At 48.2% G+C, this 27,717-nt stretch overlaps 1 protein-coding gene across 4 annotated transcripts in view; it reads right to left on the reverse strand.

The window, feature by feature from the left end:
• Positions 1–27,717, reverse strand: part of LOC139765540 (uncharacterized) — a 470,248-nt gene that overhangs the window by 121,631 nt on the left and 320,900 nt on the right. For 3 of the 4 annotated variants that reach the window (XM_071693078.1, XM_071693097.1, XM_071693069.1), the window contains 3 exons: positions 15,807–16,066; positions 11,760–12,150; positions 8,114–8,303 (listed from right to left, as the gene is read on the reverse strand). In XM_071693078.1, the coding sequence (XP_071549179.1) occupies positions 8,114–8,303; positions 11,760–12,150; positions 15,807–16,044 (819 nt within the window). In that variant the 5' untranslated portion in view covers positions 16,045–16,066. The remainder of the gene's footprint in view (positions 1–8,113; positions 8,304–11,759; positions 12,151–15,806; positions 16,067–27,717) is intronic. The other variant, XM_071693088.1, reaches the window with a different exon arrangement.

Raw genomic sequence — 27,717 nt, forward strand, 5'->3', positions numbered from 1 at the left:
AGTCACTCCTCCCTCTGGCACGCCAGCTGTCGTGCCTCAACACGTCGCCACTCGGCCTCTATTGTCACCTGACCTTTGCCCCCCGCGACCCGACTTTGACCTGACACGCCCGCCCGAGCACCGGGGCGCTGGTGGGTGGGCCCCAGGTCGCGCGGTCAGCCCTCTGACGGGCGTGGGTAATGAATAGGCGTGGGTGGCCTGGAGGGGCGGGCGCCAGACAGGCGGTCGGGGGAAGGGTGGTTTGGGGTGGGACGTAGAAGAGAGAGAGAGAGAGAGAGAGAGAGAGAGAGAGAGAGAGAGAGAGAGAGAGAGAGAGAGAGAGAGAGAGAGAGAGTACATTACCTCACCCTACAACGGAACTTTGCCGTGAGGCAAAGGCTCGTAGCGCTCACCGCATATACGAGCTTGTGTCACTGTACCGTTAGTCCCTCCCGCCACACACACATACACACACACACACACACACACACACACAAACACATACACACACACACACACATACACACACACACACACACACACACACACACACACACAGCTGTGTCTCCTTTCCGAGTCTAAATAAATTAAACATTTTACTGTTTCCAATTTCGCTTACGTTCATAAAAAAATAAAGTTTGAAATAAATGCATTATCGCTATTAGCATACCATGACCCTAATGGGTTTCGATCCAAGGCATTATGAGGAAAATTCTCATTTACTTTTTTTATCCTGTAAAGGAATAAAATCCTTTATTACGGGCTTTAATGAATGCTAAATAATAAAATTCAGCAATAGAATCTTATTCGACATGAAAAATAGATTCTATGCTGACGCGTTCAAACAGATCTATTTTCCTAGGAGAATAGACAAAAAAAAAAAAAATCTGACAATGTATTTTCCAAGGAGAATAGACAAAAAAAAAAAAATCTGACAATCTATTTTCCAAAGAGAATAGACAAAAAAAAAAAAATCTGACAATCTATTTTCCAAGGAGAATAGACAAAAAAAAATCTGACAATCTATTTTCCAAGGAGAATAGACCAAAAAAAAAAATCTGACAATCTATTTTCCAAAGAGAATAGACAAGAGTCCTAAAAAAAATATCTGACGGTCGTCAAGCAACTGAGAACAGACACAAGATATTCTCCCCGTGCTACAGACATGCCCTCCTACATTACGTAGCGCAGCCAGTCAGGCCCGACAGCTTATAACTTTCATTAATCCCTTTGGGATGAAGAATAGTCATCCCGGCTCGTACGCTTTTTATTTCCTTAATCCCTCACAATATCCCACCACCAGCCATCACCAAGATCACTCCCCTTCACCTCCCTCAACACATCAGCCAATAGTCATGTCCGGTGGTATGAAGTCCATCAAAACCATCATTAAGGCCACTGACCATTAAGGCCACTGACCATTAAGGTCCGTCGAGTCATCGTTTGAAGTCCATCAAAACCATCATTAAGGCCACTGACCAATTAAGGTCCGTCGAGTCATCGTTAAGGCCCTGGGTGCCCCAAGGACCAATCAAGACCAACTGTGTGTATCATCGTCTATGAGGCGCACCTGCACCAATGAAAGGTCAGGCTGGGCCAGACCTGTGGCGTCCCAGGCGGGTTGCAGTCGGCGCCAGACGTCCTTGTCAAGGTGAACGCCTACAGCTGCCTCCACCAGACACGCTGCAGGAGGGGTGAGGACCCCCGTGGGACGGACTGAGGTCCACCAGACACACTGCAGGAGGGGGTGAGGACCCCCGAGGGTGACGGAGGTCCACCAGACACACTGCAGGAGGGGGTGAGGACCCCCGGGGGTGACGGAGGTCCACCAGACACGCTGCAGGAGGGGGTGAGGACCCCTGAGGGTGACGGAGGTCCACCAGACACGCAGCAGGAGGGGGTGAGGTCCCCCGTGGGACGGAGGTCCACCAGACACACTGCAGGAGGGGGTGAGGACCCCTGGGGGACGGAGGTCCACCAGACACGCTGCAGGAGGGGGTGAGGACCACCCGGGGGACGGCTCCACCACACACGCTGCAGGAGGGGGTGAGGACCCTGGGTGGCTGGCTCCACCACACACGCTGCACGGAGTAATACACACTATTTTGATCACAAACAAATCCCTGATAAATCTTAAAAAGAAAAACTATTTCTCACAAAACCTCTCGAACTCCCTGTAATCATTTAGACTAACTTGTAACCCAGTGCCCCAGCTGGAGTGGATGTGAATGCAGTCTCCCTCACGTCTTTGTTCCATGGTGTTCCTTCTTCTTCTCCTTCTTCCTTTTCTTCTTTCCTCTTCTCCTTCTTCTTCTTCTTCTTCTTCTTCTTCTTCTTCTTCTTCTTCTTCTTATTTTTATTATTATTATCATTATTATTATTATTATTATTATTATTATTATTATCATTATTATTATTATCATTATTATTATTATTATTTTTCTTCTTCTTCTTCTTCTTCTTCTTCTTCTTCTTCTTCTTCTTCTTCTTCTTCTTATTCTTATCTATATTTTTCTTTGTTCATCTAGGCTTCGTTGTGCTCATGATCTAAGGACACAGGAGGTTTGGACGTGGTGTGCCGTTGGTTTTAAGTCGCCCAAGCAACATAAAGGTCTCGGAGATTTGGAATGTAAAGAGACTTGGTCTGTGTGGCATCTCATAACCATCTCTATCAAGTCAGGTATCTCCACTGTGTCTCCAAGGCTTTACATGAGTAATGACCCATTTCTACTACACTCGTGAGGTCCCATCTCTTTGAACCATCTCGACTATCATACATTTTTCATACTTCCTTATGATGTCTCCCATTTACCATTTTCTCATGCAGTCTGTGACATTCATCCACCATTTTCATACCATAAAAAGTTACCTTCTATATATTTTTTTCTGTTAAGTTTCCTGCTTAATTTCATACTAATGTTCTCTGGTTGTTCTATACCTACATCTCTCTAAGAAATGTTCACTCACTACATCAGTAATCAGGTTTGAATACTTAAAGCTTGTGATCAGGTCACTCCTTACTCTTCTCTCTCTCTCTCTCTCTCTCTCTCTCTCTCTCTCTCTCTCTCTCTCTCTCTCTCTCTCTCTCTGTGTGTGTGTGTGTGTGTGTGTGTGTGTGTGTGTGTGTGTGTGTGTGTTTTGTCAAGGAAACGAGTTTAAGACTGACTAAATGGAATACACAAGTACCAATATGACGTACAAGATACGAGGGGCGTCTTAAGAAAAATAATAGGTACAAATTCACAGTGCCTCCCTCGCCAAGCACTGGACCCCCAGGCTGAAGCATAGCGTCATCTCCCGAAGTCGTCTGAAAAAGTTGACCTTATTTCCTTTTTCTCTCCCTCACTACGAAGTCATTCTGTCTCGTCTCGGCTCGTGAGGGGGCGCAACAGACCCCGAACATCTGTGGTCAAACAGATCCCATGACCTGAAACATTCAAGACCCGAATATCAACAGATCCTATGACCTGACGCATCCGTCAAGACCCGAATATCAACAGATCCTATGACCTGACGCATCCGTCAAGACCCGAATATCAACAGATCCCATGACCTAACGCATCCGTCAAGACCCGAATATCAACAGATCCTATGACCTGAAGCATCCGTCAAGACCCGAATATCAACAGATCCCATGACCTGAAGCATCCGTCAAGACCCGAATATCAACAGAAGACTCAAAAATGTTGCGATGACAAGTCGCAACTCGAGAAACTACGAAACCAACCCACACCCCTCCTCCCATCTCGCCACCCGTCTGAATTCATCGGGTCCCTAACTACAACGGCCCCGGGAACACCACGAAACCGGGTGGCAGTACCACGAACCACCCCGCTATTCAACCAACCACACATTAGGTTTCGAAACGAACTGAAAGCAGAGAGAAACCACACCCTCAGTGTAGTGTAGTGTAGTGTAGTGTAGTGTAGTGTAGTGTAGTGTAGTGTAGTGTAGTGTAGTGTAGTGTACAGTGTACAGTGTTCCCGTGTGATCTGTAGCGCTAAAAAAAGAAAAAAAAAGTGTGGGAGAAGACGTCTGACAAATGCCGGGCTTTCGTGTAACGACCTCCAGCCATCACTGTCTGGCACACTTACATAACATCACTTTACGAGAAGCGTCGACGGCATATATTCCCACGGTGTGGAGGGGCTAGCGCAGGTTATCGCAGCCTTCTGGAACGTTTTACAAAACTGTTCCGCTGCCGCAGATCAGATGATAAACCAGGAGGACACTCTTCCTCTGCTTGTCCTCCTCCCTCGCTCCTCCGCCTCCCACTCAGCAGATAACCTCGTCGTGGACCATCGGGTTTTGCTGTTATCTGTCTTCCTCCGGTACTCCCCATGTACCGCGTGAGTGGTAGGGGCTTGGAGGGGGAGATGAGGTGAGGGAGGAGGTGGGGCGGTGTGGGCTGCCCTCGGGCGCTAGGGGAGGAGGGGATCAGACCAGGGGGGAACACCCCAGTGGGTCTAGGACATGACCGTTCCATTAGCGACAAGTGTCGATCAACATCTTGCCTCTCCCGTTCCTTTCGAACACTCGCTACAGTTTTGTATTTCCTCGATGTGTGTGTGTGTGTGTGTGTGTGTGTGTGTGTGTGTGTGTGTGTGTGTGTGTGTGTACGACGAAGTAATAAAAATCAAATATTCATTCCAATGTCTTGTGATTAATTGTGTGTAATTGCATTAATTACCTATTTGTACTGTAAGGAGGTTGAGGGTGGGGGGTGAGTTCGACACTCGTGGGGACCCTCATCTCTTCACTTGTCTCAAGTGATATTTTCAACTTTCGTAAGATGTCATTATTGATAGTTTCATTATTCATCACTTTCTTCCGTTCATCCACGGGTCATGTATAGTAAAAGTACTTTCAACTTTCTTCAGACAATTTACTTCGTTATTTTCATGTTACGTTCTCTGGTTGTATCCATTCTGCATCTCTGAAAGAACTGTTCACGTTATCATACTGGTTTAAAACCCTCAAGGGTTTTGATCAAGTCACCCCTTACTCTTCTGTCCTCCATGGTGGACAAATCTATGGCCATGAGCCTTTCGTCGTAACCCAGCCGTGTGTGTTATTACCCTTAGTGATCATCAATTGTGCTCGTGTTGCCCCGTCTCTTAACCTTGTATATATATGTACCATGTCTTTGCTCCTATATGGGTATATATATATACACACACAAACATACCCCCTAGCCAAGGCCATGTGTGTAGTGTGTGTGTGTGTGTGTGTGTGTGTGTGGTAATTACTAATATATTCATATTTCTCATAAATCATAAATGTCATGTAAATCATGAACACCCAGAGGAGAGGCTGGTTGTGGTGGTGATGGTGGTGAGTGTCTGTCTGCACGTCCTCCACCAACGCCGCCGGTGCCCTGGTCACCACCCCTCTCCTCCCTCATCCTCAAGTCCTGAGTGGGTTGTGTCGTCCTCCAGCACCTCCTCCTACACCTCCACTACCACCTCCAGCTCCGCGTCCTCCAACTTCTCCTCTTTCTCCATGTCCTCCTCCTTCTTCTCTTCTTCCTCCTTCACCATCAAGTCCTCTTCCACGTCCTCCTCCACCTTCTCCTTCTCCTCCACCTCCACGTCTTGCTTCTCCTCCACCTTACCATGAACGGCACGACAGCTTCGGAAGCTACACTCTCCTTCGTTAATATTAACGATACTAATTAACTACACGTTTATATTAACGAAGAAGGACAAGGAAAACGAGAAGTAATCTTATTCATAAAGATGTATTTGTAGTCCATAACCTACGAATGCGAGCAATATATGGATAACCTATTCATCTACTAATACTATATAAAGTAGAAAAGAATGAAAAAAAACTGAACTTTTTCTTCTTGAAAAATGAATATACTGACATCTTATGAATGAGAGAGAGAGAGAGAGAGAGAGAGAGAGAGAGAGAGAGAGAGAGAGAGAGAGAGAGAGAGAGAGAGAGAGAGAGAGAGAGAGAGAGAGAGAGAGAGAGAAATGTATTAACTGGTGCCACTCTCCAACTCCGCAGTCGAAGAACACAAAGATATAGAGGATATGTCACCCTCCCTAGGTTGCATCTTAACACAGCCAGAACCATAACATAGGAAATCACTCCCGACTGTGAGCGTGGCAACAACTGGAACAAGAAATTAGAATTATGGTTATCTGGTGTCGCGTCTCGACTTACGATATGCGAGGGACCACGGCACACGGCTCGCTCACTTGCTTGCTCGCCTGCTTGGGGCGGGGTGAGGGTGGAGGCGTGGCTCCCGCCCCCTTTCCGATTTCTGGGGAGCGAGGGGCGGCGTCACGTGGAGCTGATGGCCGGTGCAGTGTGATACAACACACACAAACACACACACACACACACACACACACACACACACACACCGACGACCCTCGATACTACAGACCCACCGACGTGGTTGCGTAACACGGGAAATCACAAGTGCAATTATTTTCTCTCCTTTTTTTTATTAGCTATTGTTCATGACTGAGCAAGGACACCCTCTCCATCGCCTGGGTCTGCATCGGCCCATCTCTGCTGTACCTCTCTGCAAGCACCGTTGACCTAAAAGAGATCAGAGGACAGTTGCGAATGAGGGTCAGGCCACCACACCGTTGACCGAGTGCGCTCGTACCAAATGCACTAGCGACTAGGGGAAGGGGGATACACGCCATCTCTAAAGTCACAATTATCCGAACCGCGTTAATGTCGGGCGAATCATTATATGCCTAAAACACACTCCAATGACCAAGAGACCGCATATATACCACAAGACGCGCGCGCGGGCACACACACACACACACACACACACACACACACACACACACACACACATCACAGACCAGAGGGGTATGATAATCATCATATGAAAATAAGCTGATCATTTGCCCTTAAAGACGAGGAGAAGGTTCGAGTGGTGGGCGCTCCTCCCCCCACACTTAGCCGTCCCTCCTCCTCCTCCACTACCTGCCGGATCAATGTGTTTACCAGACTCGTTAAAGGTTCACCTTCCTTGATTGTCACCGTCTCCAGCACTCACCCATTCACTCACGCACTCACTTGACCCATCCGCTCCCCCCTTCTCATATACTCTCTCTCTCTCTCTCTCTCTCTCTCTCTCTCTCTCTCTCTCTCTCTCTCTCTCTCTCTCTCTCTCTCTCGTGGGGAGGTCGAATGGTGGTTGGGGGGTCGACTACTGCAGGTGTTGTGGGGGGTCGATGTTTCCCGCCCACACTTGCATTGATGTAGGCAGGTGATAGTACACACACACACACACACACACACACACACACACACACACACGCGCGCGCGCGCGCCAGCAAACCAAACCAGAAGCTTTTTAATCATGCCTTATTCGGCGTGATGACCTGAGAATTGCATTCTTCCAAAAGGTTTTATTTACGAAGTTAACCCAATCATGAAGACAAAAATAAACTCAATCATGAGACGAATATAAACTGTCATCATTTATCATGTATTATGCGTGAAGCAAGGGTTAGAGCGCGAGGTAATTTTGTAATAGTCCACCATACAAAAAATAATCACAGAAAATGGGCAAAGAACCCATTTTCTCTAACAGATATTTCAACTACTCGGGAATGTACCAATCTACTTCGGTTCATCAAATATTCAATATTGCTCATGCTTCAACGTGTCACTCATTCACAACGAAAGAAAAACTTCGATTAGGACAATGCATTACTATACTTTGTGCTGAAAAACCATGTAACAATATACGATTAAACTACGACACTACCTGAAGATGGAGAGGGTTTAAAAATATATATAAAACAAATAAAGACGCATATATCTCCATACCTTGCTCGGCTATGGAAGAATTACGATAAAAGTCTCGTCTCAAGGAAAAATTAATGGCATTTTGTCTGGCCTTAAAAAGCTCTCGTTAGCATAAAGGCTTTCACAACCCTACAACCCTACAATCACCCTTCTCATCTTTGCCCTTCTACACCCACTTTCCCCCCCAGGTCACAGGTAATTCATTAGACATCTCAATCACGCTAATTGCTATGGCATGGTCCACACTTGTTGCCGACATACTTGGGTATACTACAGTCACGTATGATACCTCCACGTCAGGATATAACCAACATACCACCGCCGGGGGTACAGCAAGACCTACCTGAGGGAGGACTCCGGACACTGGGGCCAGCTTGGGCGGTCCTCGGCACAGCTCCAGCTCCTCGTAGATGTGCTCGCGGGAGTCGACTACGGCCACGCTGTTCCTCTGCCGCCCCCGGGATGACACCAGTGGACCCAGGGGCGCCCCGGCGTGCACGGACCCCGCCGACCCCATGCCTGACGAAGGTGGCCTGTTAGATGCAGGAGAGAAAGAAGAAAATGGTGAATATATATATATATATATATATATATATATATATATATATATATATATATATATATATATTGTATATTCATATCTTCACATTAACTATTTCTATGATAATTAGTATCTTTAGATACTAGGAAACTAAACTAACTGATGCATATTCAAAGTTATATATCTATGTTTTATACTTTTTCAAATAAAGGAACAGAGAAGGGGGCCAAGTGAGGGTATTCCCTCTAAGGCTCAGCCCTATGTCCTTGCTGTCCCTGGGGAAGTGGTGCTACTCATCGGAAGGTGGTATAGTCCCTGGAGAGGAGCTGGCGCCCTTGGGGAAGTGGTAGAACCCTTGGGGAGTGGGTGCTGGTGCCCCTGGGGAAGTGTTGGTGCCCCTGGGGAAGTGGTGCTGCCCCTGGGGAAGTGGTATTGCCCCTCCATCCCTTCCTTGGCCTTTTCCAACAACTGTTACGCTTCGACAAGACTGAGACGATGCTGAGGTCTGAGGGAACGGCTGAAATGTGAAACAGGTGACCAGCGAACACAAGTGGGGCTTGACCAGGCCCTTCGGAACGACCCGCTTCAACCGAGGTTGACCGTACTTACATGAGGACCTGACGGAATGAACCACAACATCTTTCTTTTTTTTTTTTTCCACGCGAATTACGTGGTGCTAGAGTGCGTAAACCCGGCAAAAGCCATCACCTATAGAAAACGGATCCCTACGTGGGTTGACGAAGGAGAGGGAGGATGGGAAGAATGAGAGATGAAACGGGCGATGGTTAATTAACCACTCTTAACACACACACACACACACCGATGGTAAGCAGGCCAGCTACCATACAATCTGAAGTGGTCGCCATACTCATGACCCTTGACCTTGTACGTTACAACCGCAGATTGTGTGGTTCAGTCATCACTGACTCTCTCTTTCTCTCTCTCTCTCTCTCTCTCTCTCTCTCTCTCTCTCTCTCTCTCTCTCTCTCTCTACTTGCCTTAAGTAACCCCCGAGATCGGAGTGTGGCATGCTTGTCTCTGTAGCCAGATGCAGACGTGCGAGCATCACTGGTAAAAGGGATTGAGATCGTGTCCTTGTGGAATTCCTCTCAAGGGGCAGCTCCGAGACCAAGATAAATACGACACCTCAGCCCAACGTGCACTAACCACACACCTGAACACAACACCGGATCATCAAAAAGTGGTGTAAAAAACTACAGTTTTGGAAAGAACTAACACCATCGCCACCACCACCACCATCACCATCACTACCATCATTATCACCATCACCACCATCATAACAACCACCATCATCATCATCTCCACCACCATCATAACAACCACCACCATCATCATCTCCACCATCATCACCACCATCACCACCATCATAACAACCACCACCATCATCATCTCCACCATCATCACCACCATCACCACCATCATCACCACCATCTCCACCATCATCACCACCATCACCACCATCATCACCACCATCACCACCATCATAACAACCACCACCACCACCACCATCATCACCACCACCATCACGACCATCAACCTCATCACCACCACCATCACCACCATCACCACCACCATCACCACCACCACCACCATCATCACCACCACCATCACCACCATCAACCTCATCACCACCACCATCACCACCATCACCACCACCATCACCACCATCACCACCACAGAAATACACCACAATAACCAACTGCAGCAGAGGAGGAGCCAGGCACTCTAGACGAGCCAGGAATACCCTTCTTTTATAAACCCACAAACACACACGAACAGTACCAACAGAGGCGGTGTTCCCGTTGTCGCACAAGACAACAGGGGCACGACGCCCCAGTCTGCTGCGCCCCGCCGTGTTAACAACATCCTCCCAAACGGAGACGAGTGAGGAGGGGGCAAAAAAAAGAAAGGGCAGAGCCAAATAATGTATGGGTGGGCAGACGTAACGCCGGCACCACCACGACAGCTGTGCTGCTCCTGCTGGGGGAGCGTCTCCTCAGGTGACCGACCAACAAGGAAAGAATATATATATATATATATATATATATATATATATATATATATATATATATATATATATATATATATATATATATATACACACACACACACACACCAGACCAGATCACATCCCCGAGAGAGTAAAAGGGCCAAATACACCATCAAATACCGAAAGTTATGAGATTAAGAAGGAAAACTACATATATACGAAAGGACCACATCCACACCAGGCGCCTCCAAGAACACTCGACACAGCTCGTAGAGAATCCAGAGAGGGGAAGAACTCACGTCAGAGTAGAGATGATATATACAAAATCATGAACGAGTTGGAATACCAATCATAACAAGTACTGGCAACTACAACCACAACTGTCTCACTACAACCAGACGCTAGGTAGACTCAGTGGTCTGTTATTGACCAGCCTCCCGGTCAATCTTCCATACACGTCCATAATCCTTGAACTCCGTTTTCTTTGATATACCTATAGATATCAATTAGAGGGGTGACCAAGACATTCCATATGCATAAACAGGAATTGAAAAAAAAATTAAAAATGTGTCACAGCTTAAACCAAAGAATTTAAGCTTTCATAGGAACTTATAACATTCGATTTTGGTTATATTTTCTGGCCAATAAACCCAAATATCATAAGGATAGGAATCCTAAAACACCAGAGCAGAACTGGTCAAACCAACGACCATTTTCCATCTTCCATTTTTTTTTATATCATTTCCAACGTCAGGTCAACATCCCCCTCTCCCGCTTCCCCCCCCACTTTGTGCAGGTGGTTCCTCTTACTAGTCTATGGTTTTACACCAGAGACCTGGATTCTGACACCAACGCCCTGGGCTCTGACACCAGAGACCTGGGTTCTGACACCAACGCCCTGGGCTCTGACACCAGCGACCTGGGTTCTGACACCAGCGCCATGGGCTCTGACACCAGCCGCCTGGGCTCTGACACCAGCCACCTGGGATCTGACACCAACGCCCTGGGTTCTGACACCAACGCCCTGGGTTCTGACACCAACACCCTGGGCCCTGATACCAGCGACCTGGGCTCTGACATCAACGCCCTGGGCTCTGACACCAACGCCCTGGGTTCTGACACTAGCGCCCTGGGTTCTGACACCAACGCCCTGGGCTCTGACACCAACGCCCTGGGCTCTGACACCAACGCCCTGGGCTCTGACACCAACGCCCTGGGCTATGGCGATCACACACATCATGATGGGAGAATTGGGTTCATCTTACCAACTGCATCATCCCTATTCTTGCTAGCTGCTCTCCCATTCCTTCCTAAGCCATCTTACGTGTAGAAAATGCCTTTGATGAGTTGCATTGAATCATATTAAGGATTCCGTCTCTCTCTCTCTCTCTCTCTCTCTCTCTCTCTGTGTGTGTAAAAGCCCTGTGGAGGACTCACCTTCTGGGCAGGGGTCTGAGGGGCGGCGGTCTCTGGCCGTGGGTGGTTGGAGTAAGTCGTGTGGATGAGGGCGTGAGTCTGGAGGGCAGGGCGGGGCGTGCTATGGGCGTGGTTCTCTGCGAGGACGAGGTGGTCGGCGTGGTTCTCTGCGAGGGCGTGGCCGTGGGCGTGGTTCTTTGAGAGGGGGTGGCCGTGGGCGTGGTTCTCTGAGAAGGTGTGGCAGTAGGCGTGGTCCTTATTGTGGAGGAGACAATGAGAGAGGCTCTGGAGGAGGGAGGAACCGCGGGCGTGGTTCTGGCGATGGGTGTGGTTAGGGTGTTGGTTCTTGTGGTGGGCGTGGTTCGGGAGGTGGTGGGCTGGCGGGCGTAAGCTGGACCGGGCGTCACCACTACTGGAGGAGGGAAGAAGGAGAGAAATCAATGAGATTTGAAGGTACTCTGATAGCTGCTCTGACTTACGTACATATACACACACACACTCGATCGCCATGACACACCTCACTGTCTCGGGAGGTTGTGTGAAATCTACACTGGAGAGGAATGGGATTGTGGGTGATCCTGGCTGTAGATAGAAATGGGCCAAAAAAGAAATAGAGAAATGCGGTTCAATGGAAGAAGAAAGGAGCTTAGGAGTGTATACTGTGGACAACAAACAGGTGGTACTCCGGCCATCTAGCATCTGAAAAGTGCTTAGAGTCTCTCGCGAGAAATTATGTACTACGAGATCAGGAAGGAGACGAAGAAGAAGAAGAAAAAGAAGAAGAAGAAGAAGAAGAAGAAGAAGAAGAAGAAGCAAAGAAACTTTAAAGAAAAAAAGAATATTGAGCACAGGGCAGGACATAACCCAAAAAGTCATCCATAAATTCACCCAGAGCTAAAACAGACGACGAAAGATGTCAAAAAAGTGTCTTCAAAGTGGAGGTCACAGTGAGGTGGGCTGAGGAGGAAGTCTTGTGAAGCACCGACAGAGCAAGAAAGACAGAAAAAAAAAAATACCTTACTTAAGGACATTGACCCATGTAAAGTATCATCATATAGGCTACAGACGTGCGTACATACACTTGAAAACCCACTTGAAAAATATTGTTTAATATGTCACTAGAGGAAGGCGTGGTGCTAAGGGAGTAAGAGATGAGGACGAATGTTGTGCTTCTCTTTAAGAAAGAAGGTTGGGGAAACTGCACTGAACTACAGGTCAGTCTCTGGTCAGGGTGGTCAATAAATCATTGAAAAAAAGAGAAGATAATCAGAGAGCAAGAGAGAGAGAGAGAGAGAGAGAGAGAGAGAGAGAGAGAGAGAGAGAGAGAGAGAGAGAGAGAGAGAGAGAGAGAGAGAGAGGGAGAGAGAGAGAAAGACTTGGAAGGGAACACTGTGTCTAACGTGTTGCTAGAGCTCACACCTGGGAGGGATACAGTAAAGGAAACAACTTATCCGTCACCAGATGTTAGAATCGCACAGGAGTACGTCGAAAACGAAGACAAACGTTTATCCACCTACTTACACGGTTTACTGGGCTAAAAAGTAGAATATATCCTTCTCTCGTCTGATCACTTCACTTACAAGAACAATAAAAAAGGGAACCGATCAAGAGAGTTCAGACGAAAGCAAGAAGATTGGTACTGTAATGAAGAGAGTCAAGTTGTAGTGAGAGGTTGGAGGCCATAAATTCTGCCCATCATGGAAGAGAGAAGAATGAGGAGTGACTTAATTACAACCTTCAAGTTATCAAAACCAGTTCGATGACGTCGACAGAGAACAGTTCTTCGGAAACAACCAGAGGCCATGATAAGACACTAATTAATTTTTTTTCTTTAAAGAAAAGATGATCAGAAGTCCTCTTGCAGCATCAGAGGAGTGGATGAATGTCGTAAACTGTGTTGAAACTGTACATGCCAACACCCACAGTCTACAGAAGTTCAAAAAGTTATCTGATTGTAGAGAAAGCTCAAGAGATGGGGTTCAAGGAGTGTTGTAGAGTACAAATAGGGAATTATATGATCCAAGGAGTGTTGTAGAGTACAAATAGATAATTATGTGATCCAAGGAGTGTTTTAGAGTACAAATAGGGAATTATGTGATCCAAGGAGTGTTTTAGAGTACAAATAGGGAATTATATGATCCAAGGAGTGTTGTAGAGTACAAATAGGGAATTATATGATCCAAGGAGTGTTGTAGAGTACAAATAGGGAATTATGTGATCCAAGGAGTGTTGTAGAGTACAAATAGATAATTATGTGATCCAAGGAGTGTTGTAGAGTACAAAGAGATAATTATGTGATCCAAGGAGTGTTGTAGAGTACAAAGAGATAATTATGTGATCCAAGGAGTGTTTTAGAGTACAAATAGGGAATTATGTGATCCAAGGAGTGTTGTAGAGTACAAATAGGGAATTATGTGATCCAAGGAGTGTTGTAGAGTACAAATAGGGAATTATGTGATCCAAGAAGTGTTGTAGAGCACAAAAGAGAATAATGTGATCCAAGAAGTGTTGCACTTCCTCCTTGCAGAGTACAAGTAATTACACACACACGCTTTACTAGTGTTAACAAGAAGTCATTTCACAATGAGCAACAACTGGGAGACAGTCAGAAGGAGGTCATGAACTGGAAGACAGTCAGAAGAAGGTCATGAACTGGGAGACAGTCAGAAGGAGGTCATGAACTGGGAGACAGTCAGAGATGAACGAAAAACACAAACGTGTAGACAGTCAAATGTCGATCTTGAACTGTTAGACAGTCAAAGGCAGTCCACTGAAACTGACAGTCTGAGCAATGATATATGATCTTCAGCTCTCTGAAGAATGTCTGTGCTTCGCAAAACTCTGTACATGTATATGACACAGGTCAGGCTGCAGGCCAGGGATGAACAGGAAAAGGGGGTTCGACCACGAAGACCCAACTCTTGAGACAAGGGCAATAGACGGCCCAAGTTACCACTGTGCTGGTTTCGAAGCCAGGCAGACAATAGACTGTGTCGAAAGACTCGACAAGGAGGTATACAAGACACACAAGGAATATCGTATCTCTTATCCGTAATGCATGGTGTATTGTTCGGTTAATAATACAGTAGTTTCAAAATGACGTGGTCGAACTGCACATGAAAACTGCACTGATCATTAATTCTGGCGCTGTTACAAAGATCGGGAAGACATTAAGGTATATAATTACCAGGGTTAATAATGAGGTCAGTGAAATATAAGGTCAGGAAAGGTCAGTAGCAGAGTACTCACTACAGAAGGGCATAATAAGAGAAGGAACGGTACGGTACGGTACAAGATGGTCACACGAGCCAAGGATCGGTACAGGGGAATGGAACTTGCAACATCAGGGAACAAGATAGTGAGGTTCAGTGGAAGAGAAGACAGTTAGGTGGGTCTCACTGGGGTACAGTAACTGTTGTACGGTACAGTGAAGAAAGGGTACAGTAGGAGACACATATACGTCTTCCAGTACAGTACAGTAGGGTACACAAGGGACGGTACGGGGAGGTTTGAGGTACATCTATACACGGTATAGGGGGTTGCACCTTACTGCGTCAAGTCGGTGTAAGATGGAGACACACTGGTGAACGTTTGTGATTATCTTTAGACTGTATGAGGGCGCGACTCCCCGCGGGCCTACGTGGCCACCAGTGTGAGTCATGTTTAGAATTTCCCAGTACAAGACCAGAGTCTAGTCTCTCTCTCTCTCTCTCTCTCTCTCTCTCTCTCTCTCTCTCTCTCTCTCTCTCTCTCTCTCTCTGTCAGTCTGTCAGCCTGTCTGTCAGTCAGCCAGTCTGTCTGTCTGTCTGTCTTTCTCTTTCTTTCTTTCTCTCTTTCTTTCTTTCCTTCTCTCTCTCTCTCTCTCTCTCTCTCTCTCTCTCTCTCTCTCTCTCTCGGTTGTCTACCGTCTGCGACGGGAGAGTTTTCTGCATTTCTTTCGTTGACGGAGAGAGAGAGAGAGAGAGAGAGAGAGAGAGAGAGAGAGAGAGAGAGAGAGAGAGAGAGAGAGAGAGAGAGAGAGAGGAGCCAAGTGTTTCTTTTGATACACCATAATACACCAGTTCTTACCTCGAGTGTTGGAAGGGGCGTAAGCAGGTTTGGGACGCTGTTGCTGTTGTAGCTGCTGTTGTTGTTGCTGCTGCTGTAGCTGTAGCTGCTGCTGTTGCTGCTGCTGCTGTATGTCACGGGCGTGCTGCTTCTCGCGGGCGTGGTGCTGCTGGAGGTCCCTGGTGGGCGTGGGCGTGGGCGAGTTGTCAGACTCCGAGGACCCGCGGGTCTCGTTGCCACTGTCGGAGCGGGACGCCATCCTCTAGCCTCGCTGGGTCAGCCTGCAGGTGGCCCACATAGGCAGCAGGAGGGAGAGAGGCCTGGTTACTGACCGGTCAAGATAAAGGAAGATACTACTACTATACTACTACTACTACTACTACTACTACTAATAATAATAATAATAATAATGATAATAATAATAATACTAATATATGTACTACTACTGATACTAACAATAATATTTATAACAGCAATGATAATACTAATACTACTAATACTACTACTATTAATAATAATAGTAATAATAGTGATAATAATAATAATAATGATAATAATAATGATAATAATAATGATAATAATGGGCGTTAAGTGGGGTGGATGTACAGGTCACACTGTGTCTGTGCTGGGTGGAGGAAGTTTATAAACTGTGTACACGTGACGAGGCGGATTTCTCCCGTAAAACGTAAAGTGTATTGTAAAGTTTCAGTTAAACTATGACAACTGATGCTGAAGTGCGAGTGTCCTCACGTGGAAACTGAAACACGATAAGTTCCCAAGTGCACTTTCGTGTAATCATCACATCGTCAGGGGAGATACAAGAATGAGACAGAAGACGTACTATAGATCAGTCATAGCTGATAGACAAGCTAAGACACCATTGGTTTACCGTCGTGCTCAAGGGTCGTACCGTCGTACTCAATGGTCGCAACGTCGTACTCAAGGGTCGCAACGTCGTACTTAAGGGTCGTACCGTCGTGCTCAAGGGTCGTACCGTCGTGCTCAAGGGTCGCAACGTCGTACTCAAGGGTCGCACCGTCGTGCGCAAGGGTCGCTCCGTCGTGTTGTTAAGAGGGACACGATCGTATCATAACGGAAGAGCAGTCACGAAAGAGAGGATCGTCCAGCCCTACATCCGCACAGCCCTGGAATGTGTTGGGTGTTAAATCATCCACCGGATCTGTATCTCTCACCAGTTTTCCCTCCTGACCCGTACTTCACGGGTCTTATTTTGACCTCTGTTGTCTCCTCTATGTGCCCGAGGCAAGTCAACAAGTCCTTAACTTCTGCAGGATAACACTAGTGTCAGAATTCCTCGCTCCAGGGGGAATGATTCATAAGCCTTCGTCACCAGTTTTTCCTTTTTACAATTTCAGTCGAGATCGGAGGTTCGGGACTCTGGGCCCCGGAGGAAAATGTATACATACGATGTTTGTAGATATTTCAGCCCAAGATGGACGGGACTGGATTTTCTAACGTGTGTCGCTGGGAGAATCTCTGTTCGATCGTCGCCCCTACAGGAGGATTATATAGACGCCCTTGATCCCCACCGCCTCCTTAACATTCTTGAACACCCTTACTGTCCCCTGTGCTCTGACCTTCCCTGTGGACGTCGGGGAAGCGGGAAAGCCAACACCAGATGTGGTTCTGGGCTTTCGCTCTTTACTGGGAACCAGATATTGTCTTTTCTAGTCTTTCTTCGACAGTTCTTTCGCTTCTCTCTAATGAATATTCTAAGATATTTTCAAGTGTTAGGCACTGATCTGAATATCCATTTCCAGCCTTGCCTGCTCGAAGACTGGGGATGAGAGGAGGTGAGAGGCCAATGAAGATCCTCATTCCATGTTCCAGTCCCAGTTTGGTTCTTTCATTCCACGTTCCTCTCTGGGTTGTGTTCGGTGCATATCTGAAAACTGTGAGTTCATCCTCTCGACGCCCCACTGTGTGTGGACATGTTGCTCGTCATATTACCGTCCCTAGGGTCGACCGTTTTCTGTTATTCTGTGTCGAGGTGAGATCTGGAAGGTATGTGTTGTGTGAGCTGCCTGCAGACGGCCGTTGGGTTATAGATTAATACTTCTGGGTTCAGGTAGACGAACAGCAGCTCACCCAGTCGCTCATACTTCCCTCGGTTGGTAGACATACGTGGGAGAACTAATTGTGGAGTGTGTGAGGCGCTACAGGTGTGATAGGCCGGGCCATCCATACAAGAGCTACTGAACAGCCTCGAGTCTTCAGGGACGTGGCTACCACTGACAGTGTTACATAAGCTTACTAGGGATGTCTACGGCCCTTACTGACAGGGATAATGAGCCTTCAAGGGAATAGTTGGCTAAAACACACACTCACCCACCCACACATACACACACACACACACACACACACACACACACACACACGACATTGTTTTCCTCTGGTGGCAGTTCGTCTACGACTGGCACCTGGATGTCTTCAACAGCCATATTGTCACCTGCGACTTTCCAGGACAGATGTGAGGGACTGAGGTCTCCTGGAACACTCATATGGAGACTTCTTCAACCTCTGGTCTCACAGGTTTCCAGATCCTCTTTCCCGTTGCCTCTCTCTTCCCCAGGCAGGTTCTAGGTTTTAATTCGAGACGCTAAATCAACCACGGCTCTCATTTCCCACCAATGACTACCACCTGCCCGACCTCTGTATGATAACGGGGGATGTGGGGAAGAGAAGATGGGGAGGTTGGGGTTGGAGGGGTAAGGGAGGCGACAGGAGTATGTATTGGGGTCTAGGTGGGGGTAAGAGTGGTTGGGGGTTGGAGATAGGTGGAGGCTTGACCCAGGAGTCCACGTAATCCACCTTCAGTTTCAGACTAGTAGGTTGGTACTCACATTATGTAGACGAGGCCTCAGCCCGGATCTAGTCTTATCTGCTCTTATGTTACCATTATAATGATCATTATGTGCCCCCCAAGCCCAGCAGCCCTTTTATGGAAGTGGGGGTAAAGGCTTCCGCAGAGCTTCGAGGTTCCACTCCAAGCAGGAGCAGGGAAATGATGGCCTCCTTGGAAGAGAGAGAGAGAGAGAGAGAGAGAGAGAGAGAGAGAGAGAGAGAGAGAGAGAGAGAGAGAGAAGTCCTCGACCCGGGCTGTCGTCCATTGCGTCATCTGAAGATGAGGTGTCTTGCCGAAGGTGACTTTTCACCACTTTCGCAACCACTTGTAGGTGGAGTCCGGTAACATCTGCGCGCGCGCGCGCGTTGGTGTGTGTGTGTGTGTGTGTGTGTGTGTGTGTGTGTGTGTGTGTGTGTGTGTGTGTGTGTGTGACCCATGGTACGGTACGGCGGCCGGGGGAATAGCTCGAAGCTGTGCTCCATACGGGAGCAGGGAAAGGTTGTCTCCTTTGAGACAGGAACAATGTCGCTGGGCGAAGTCCCTCGGTGGTTGAAGGCCTCTTCCCTGCGTTCATTAGTGTTAACTATTCTCCATCCAACGCGGCTAAGCACGTCCAATCACCACTCCTTTGTTCGCAGTATGGTCACGGGGAAGATGAAGACCCGCTCGCCATACACACCGACCTCACAGAATATATATCCTTGACGGCTTCAGCTACCGACTGCCCTGCCCCCCCTTTCCCACTTCCTTCCCGCACGATTCTAGTGGCAATAGACATCAAGGAAGCATTCAACACTGTCCCCTGACACATACTCTGACGCAAGATACTTGACACCAACCTTCCCTTGACACTAACACCAGCACTACACATGACACTGGCACTTGTCCTATACTTGACATTGGCATCAGCCCTACACTTAACACCGACACCCACTTTACACTTAATGGGTAAGTTTAGTGTGTTTGTGGTTTAAAGAATTTTTAATCACTTCTCAATTTTCCCTCTTCTATAGGTATTATTTTGGTTTTTGCTCCCGAGGGCTGGCTGCTTGTGTGCCCCCACCACCATGTAAACCATGCAATACTCGGCAAGCTGCTGCGTCACATGATTACTATGTGGCCGTTGGCAACTCAAGGGTGGGCCGTTTTAATACCTGCTTCTTTCCCTACACGTCAAAGCTTTGGAACTCTCTACGTTCTCATGCCTTTCCCAATACCTAACACCTGGCACATTACAAAAGACAGGCTTTTCACTTCCTCCAAAATTCGAAAATACTTTCCCTTCTCACTTCTTTTTTTTCTCCCCCTTTCATTAACCTCTATATTTCGATCACTGCCCGGCCTTGATGTGGACTTTTTCTGTCTGTGACTGGAGCCTTTAACCTACAGATATAAAAGATTCAAACAGCTGTACAGAGGTGTTTCGGAGGGCCACGTCTTAGGCCACAGTGTTCCACAGAATTACAGTACCAGGTTCCTTGATGACAGCGCCTGTGTCTTCTCGCTGATGTGGAGCTCCTCCACTCACACACACACACACACACACACACACACACACACACACACACACACACACACACACACACACAAACCACTCGGCACTACACCTTCGTGTGTGATACAGTTAGACGATGATATTTCAATAATGTTCAATCATTTATGAACCAGGAAAGGAGCACACACACACACACACACACACACACACACACACACACACACACACACACACACACACACACGGAAGGGTATAAGAAATGCGGGGAATTCAAGTCATTATGTTTTAAAACCATTTTGTCAGTACAGAATGATTGAGGAGTTTATAATTCTTAACTTTGTTAAGTAAACTTATACTAACACGTCTGGCCAATATCCCTGGGCGACTGTGGTGATGTGAGAACCAGACAGGAACAGAATTTGCTCGTCATCAAAAACTTGAGAAATTCTTTTTAGACCACTGGTTAATAACAACTTGAGATTCATTATAATGGACGTGTAAAAAGATACTGTACGATGGTTCTGAAGGTCATCTAACCCCCCACACAGCTGGGTCTGGGACCTGACCTTGCATTTACCTTACGATGGTCCTGAAGGTCCTCTACTCCCAAGTTGGGTCCGGGACCTGACCTTGCATTTACCTTACGATGGTCCTGAAGGTCCTCTACTCCCCAGCTGGGTTTGGGACCTTACCTTACCTTACGTATACCTTACGATGGTTTGGGAGGTCTTCTACCCTTTACATGTGGGCCTGAGACCAAGCTGTTTCGTTGCCCTTCTGCTCATTTTGGCTGTTTGAGGCTGTGGCTTGCAAGCCTATGTATTATACGTATACTATCTCAATCATTCGTGTGTGTCGAATCGAACACCGCATCATACGATCTTGTGAACGAAACACATTCAGTTTCATCCTTGGGTCATCTTCTGTCCATGAATACAACGGCTACAGGGAGGGTTATGATGGACACAGTAACAACGCTGATGTACTGTTGTGGAAGTCTGGTTATACATGATCTCACTTATAACCTTAAGTGAAATAACTTTGGTAACATACTGATGCAAACAGACAAACATACTCATAAACAAAGACAAACAAATAGACACACATAAGAACATACGAACTTACACACACGCACACACACACACACACACACACACACACACACACACACACACGTGCATGAAAACACACACAGCTCGCCACTAATGTACACACACAGCGTCAGTGATGAAACACGTACAGGAAACAGTGTGTGTGTGTGTGTGTGTGTGTGTGTCGGGGGGAGGTCGCCCTCGCCTCGGGTCTGCCGGACGGCACGTCCAAGGAAGCAGGTGCTGCCCCTAGGGCGGGTGGCTGGCTGGCTAGCTGCACTCAGCGCTCCTCCTCCTCCTCCTCACTGAGGCCTTGAGAGACGAACACTTCCTCAGCGGTGGGAGCTTCCGCTCTCTCTCTCTCTCTCTCTCTCTCTCTCTCTCTCTCTCTCTCTCTCTCTCTCTCTCTCAGCAGCGGAATCCTGAGCATGTCTATCCCATTCTCCTCTCTCTCTCTCTCTCTCTCTCTCTCTCTCTCTCTCTCTCTCTCTCTCTCTCTCTCTCCCGCCAGCAAACATCCCCTCTCCTCCCACCCACCATGACCCGTTTTCCGGCCCCGTCAGTGAAGAGCGAAACGAAAGGACGCCTCATCGTGCCATCAACGGCCTCTACAGGAGTCAGCGTTGTGTCATGTAGGACACCCGAAGCTGCGCGCGCCCTACAGCCAGTCCAGCTGTTGCAACTCGCAGTAAAACGCTAGTTGGCCAGCCGGCCTGGCACATGGGGATATCCTGTTACAAATTGCCTGAAATGACGTTGTTAGGGAGGTGTGTGTGTGTGTGTGTGTGTGTGTGTGTGTGTGTGTGTGTGTGTGTGATATGATACGTGGAAAGGTTACCCCGTCTCGCTTTCTTCTTCCTACACTCACACCTGGGGTGAGGTGGGTGTGTGTGCGTGTAAGTGTGTGTGGTGGGGGGAGAGAGAGCTGTGTGGTGAGGGAATCAAACGTCTGTAAACCCCCACCTCTCTCTCTCTCTCTCTCTCTCTCTCTCTCTCTCTCTCTCTCTCTTAGCCCTGGCCACCAGCTCGCCAGGGGTGGACTTGAGACGCGGGACGCCTCCCCCACATCCCCACCCTCCGGGCACACGACCCACGGGGGAGACGGGTGTAAACAGAAGGGGTCAGGGAGAGAGAGACATAATAAACAAGGGCGACTCGTGAGGCACAGCGACCCCGCGCCTGAATGGCTGGCTATCCAGGGAGGGAGAATGAATGAAGGCCAATAACAGTACCTCCCCCTGCAATTTGGAGCGCCGGTGACCTCAGGGAGGAGTTAAGTGGCGAGGGTGGGTGGAGGAGGAGGGTACTAGTTGTGGGGGTGGAGGAGGAGCCTGCTGGAGCAAGAGGTACAACCCTGCCTGGCTCTACCCCTCACCACCGTACCACCTCCTCCCTACCTGACCCATCCCGTACATGTAGTCCATTAACTGAGTGAATGTGTACAGTCTCTCTCTCTCTCTCTCTCTCCCTCTCTCTCTCTCTCTCTCTCTCTACCTCCTCACGACCCGCCGTGCCTTCAGGTGGGTCGGTACTCTCTCTCTCTCTCTCTCTCTCTCTCTCTCTCTCTCTCTCTCTCTCTCTCTCTCTCTCTCTCGCCACGACCTGCCGTATAATTACACACATTACCCGGATTTATGGTCGTCGTGGCCGGCAGGGGGCGGGTGCTGCTGGCCGCGCCCTCCCTTCCTCCCTCTCCTTCCCTCCCTCTCCTTCCCTCCCTCTCTCTCTCCCTCTCCCTCTCTCTCTCTCTCTCTCTCTCTCTCTCTCTCTCTCTCTCTCTACCCCCAACAGCGAGTATACACACGCGCTGGTGGCATTCTATGGCACAACTCAAACTGAATATCGAGTCATGTCGATGAATATTGGCGTTAAGGGAAGACTACAGATATTCTCAAAGTCCGGTGATCTTCGGCTAACCAATGGCGTACGTGCAAAGTTCTAACAAATGTGAGGCAAGCTTTTCCTCATCCACCAAATTCATGAAAATCACCGAAAAAAAATGTAATTATCTACACGAAACATCATTCTCACCACACGTACATAAAAGTCCCCACTCTCTTCATCCAGTCCCCACTATCTTCATCAGGTCCCCACTATCTTCATCCAGTCCCCACTATCCTCATCCAGTTCCCACTATCTTCATCAGGTCCCTACTATCTTCATCCAGTCCCCACTATCTTCATCCAGTCCCCACTATCTTCATCAGGTCCCCACTCTCTTCATCCAGTCCCCACTATCCTCATCCAGTTCCCACTATCTTCATCCAGTCCCCACTATCTTCATCAGGTCCCTACTATCTTCATCCAGTCCCCACTCTCTTCATCCAGTCCCCACTATCTTCATCCAGTCCCCACTCTCTTAACTACCGCGATGCCTCTTAATCTACAGTTTCTCCTCCCTCAAATCACCATCCACAACCCCCCAAAACAACCACCATCAACCAACAACCACCATCAACCAACAACCACCATCTACCAACAACCACCATCAACCAACAACCACCATCAACCAACAACCACCATCAACCAACAACCACCATCAACCAACAACCACCATCTACCAACAACCACCATCAACCAACAACCACCATCAACCAACAACCACCATCAACCAACAACCATCATCAACCAACAACCACCATCAACCAACAACCACCATCAACCAACAACCACCATCAACCAACAACCACCATCAACCAACAACCACCATCAACCAACAACCATCATCAACCAACAACCACCATCAACCAACAACCACCATCAACCAACAACCACCATCAACCAACAACCACCATCAACCAACAACCACCATCAACCAACAACCACCATCAACCAACAACCACCATCAACCAACAACCACCATCATCCAACAACCACCATCCACCAACAACCACCATCAACCAACAACCACCATCTACCAACAACCACCATCAACCAACAACCACCATCTACCAACAACCACCATCAACCAACAACCACCATCAACCAACAACCACCATCAACCAACAACCACCATCAACCAACAACCACCATCAACCAACAACCACCATCAACCAACAACCACCATCAACCAACAACCACCATCAACCAACAACCACCATCAACCAACAACCACCATCAACCAACAACCACCATCTACCAACAACCACCATCAACCAACAACCACCATCTACCAACAACCACCATCTACCAACAATCACCATCAACCAACAACCACCATCTACCAACAACCACCATCAACCAACAACCACCATCAACCAACAACCACCATCAACCAACAACCATCATCAATCAACAACCACCATCAACCAACAACCACCATCAACCAACAACCACCATCAACCAACAACCATCATCAACCAACAACCACCATCAACCAACAACCACCATCAACCAACAACCACCATCTACCAACAACCACCTCAACCATCATCCATCCCCTTCCACCCTACAACAATTACCCTCCCCCCCCTCACCACCACTACACCTAACTACCCCTCTCCCCTTACAACAATTACCCCCCTCCCACTCACTCTCCCCCACTACCACCACCACTACGCATAACTGCCCATCTCTCTCTCCGCCAATCAGCCCTCTCACTCTTACAGCCGCTACCCCCCCCCCCCCCCCCCCCCCCCAACACCCTCCACCCCCAGCAATGAATGAATCCACACCCCCTCCTCCTCCTCCACCACCACTTACCTCCCTCACTCCACCACCACCACCACCGCCACCCTCTACCACCATCCATCCACCCCCAATCCCCCTCACACGTGCATGTGCGCCCTGGGCTGCTTGAGAGAGAGAGAGAGAGAGAGAGAGAGAGAGAGAGAGAGAGAGAGAGAGAGAGAGAGAGAGAGAGAGAGAGAGAGAGAGAGAGAGAGATCTTGGCGCAGGTTCAAGATGGCTCTCAGCGGGTAGGTTATTCACCTTCTTCTTGCATGAGTGGATGGGTAAAGACTTCGAGGGGTGAAGGATGTGAGTATATCAGCAGGGCTGGTTGTCTACACCCATGATGGGGATGGGGCGCAGGTGGTCACAGGTCATGGGGGACATACAGGTGGAACACAGGTGAGACACAGGTGGGACACAGGTGAGACACAGGTGGGACACAAGTGAGACACAGGTGGGATACAGGGGAGACACAGGTGGGATACAGGGGAGACACAGGTGGGATACAGGTGAGACACAGTGGGCCACAAGCCATGTGGGACATAGGTAAACACAAGCTATGGGGACACAGGTGGGACACAGGTGAGACACAGGTGGAACACAGGTGAGACACAGGTGGAATACAGGGGAGACACAGGTGGAATACAGGGGAGACACAGATGGCCAATAGCCATGTGGGACATAGGTAAACACAAGCTATGGGGACACAAGTGGGACACAGGTGGGACACAGGTGGGGAAACAATTGGGATACAAGTGGGGTGCAGGTGGGATACAGGTGGATGTAAACAACACCCAGTGGGTGTTAAATACACACTGCAGGTGGGATACAGGTGGGTGTAAACAACACCCACTGGGTGTTGAATATACACTATGAAAACGTAAGCAAAACGCATAGTGTTGTGGGGAGGGAGGGAGGGAGGGATCACGATCGACAGTGAGTAACGGGGCAGACCTCCATCACTAACCCACAGAGGTAGATGAATAAACGACTCAGCAGGGCGCCGGTGATGAGTCACGTACGAGAGATGAGTACAGGTCACGTGCACTACTAAAGGACAAGAGGATGGTGCCTCATTTACTCATCTTGCACGAGGAAAATGAAAAAAAAAAGAAATGGTACCTCATCTCACTCATCTTACTCATCTTGCCTAAGGGAAGAAAAAGGAAAACGTGAGTCCTAGAAATTCATCGTGAACTACTGTAAATCTTACTCATTTTACTCATCTTGCCTAGGGGGAAGAAAAAAGAAAACGTGAGTCCTAGAAATTCATCGTGAACTACTGTATATCTTACTCGTCTTCCTCATCTTGCCTAGGGGGAAGAAAAAGAAAACGTGAGTCCTAGAAAGTCATCGAGAACTATTATAAATCATCTTGGTCCTCAGATTTCCACGGAGGAATCATGAACAGGCGTCGGAAGTTTCGTATTCACAAACTGCCTTCTTCAAATCCTCGACTAACAGACTCTCTCTCTCTCTCTCTCTCTCTCTCTCTCTCTCTCTCTCTCTCTCTCTCTCTCTCTCTCTCTCGGAGAGGGTTAAGGTCTCATGTTGTAACAGATCACATAAACTACTACCACACACGCCCTCTGGCTGTGGGAGACACATGACTGGCTGTGGGGTGGAGAGGACCCAACTGCCAGACACTGTCAGGACCCCGTGGCGTCGCCTGGCAGGCAGGTAGGCAGGCAAGCAAGGTGTTGCGGAGCTCTGCAACCTCCTGGAGACCTGGCGAGGAGGAAGAGGAGGAGGAGGAGGAAGAAGAGGAAGAAGTGAAGGGAGGAGGAGGAGGAGGAGGAGGAGGAGGAGGAGGAAGAGGGAAGTAACTTATACAGTAACTGTAGGAGGGGGTGTCAGGGGGTGAGAGGGACGAGTAGCCAGGAAGGAGGGGTTCGGTCTTGGACTCTCCCTCACACTTGTGCTGGACCACATCACGACGATACACTAGTAATGCCATGCGTCCACGAAGGAATGGGTCACTCCTTTATAAACAACCACGTCTGTTGATCTGCTGCAGTGAGCGGTACTGTGGGTGGATGATCCACTGCCATCCTAACAGAAGCCAAGGAGGTGGACCACTGACATCCTAAACTCCTGTGTCGCGAAGACATGGTACAAAAAAAAAAAAAAACACTCTGTAAATTGTGTAAACCTGACCAAAATCCATCGCCATCTGAGAGGTACAAGAGAGTGAGAGAACATGAGGACGAACACCATAAATGAATGAGAGATGAGTGGCAACGTGAGTCCGGCCCTTCACAAACGAGGATGCGAAGCAAAGAAGTAATTGGAGAGAGAGTGACGATGTGGCATGATAATGGCCACAACCTGAAGGAGGAGAGAGAGAGAGAGAGAGAGAGAGAGAGAGAGAGAGAGAGAGAGAGAGAGAGAGAGAGAGAGAGAGAGAGAGAGAGAGAGAGAGAGAGAGAGAGAGAGAGAGAGAGAGAGAGAATCATGTCGGAAGAGAGTACATGGGCGCGAGAGACGTGGCTCCATCTGATAAGAGGCGATGCAAAAACTTGAGATTGTGAATCAGTCTGGGGCATCACAGGAAGCCGAGCTGGGGACGACACCTCGCATACTGGGGCAACCTGTCGTCTCCCCCACCCTCCTTCCTCCCTCCGCCTCACACACACACACACACACACACACACACACACACACACACACACACACACACATACACACACACGCACTAGGTAACAGACACACTCTTTCCCCCCACTCTACAGAATTTAGGCAACACATGTTAAGGGGTAACTTTACCATTGACTTGATTCCATGTGTTTTTATCGCATTCAACACAAAA

Source organism: Panulirus ornatus, chromosome 4 (assembly GCF_036320965.1).
Source record: "Panulirus ornatus isolate Po-2019 chromosome 4, ASM3632096v1, whole genome shotgun sequence".
Taxonomy (NCBI): Eukaryota; Metazoa; Arthropoda; class Malacostraca; order Decapoda; family Palinuridae; genus Panulirus; species Panulirus ornatus.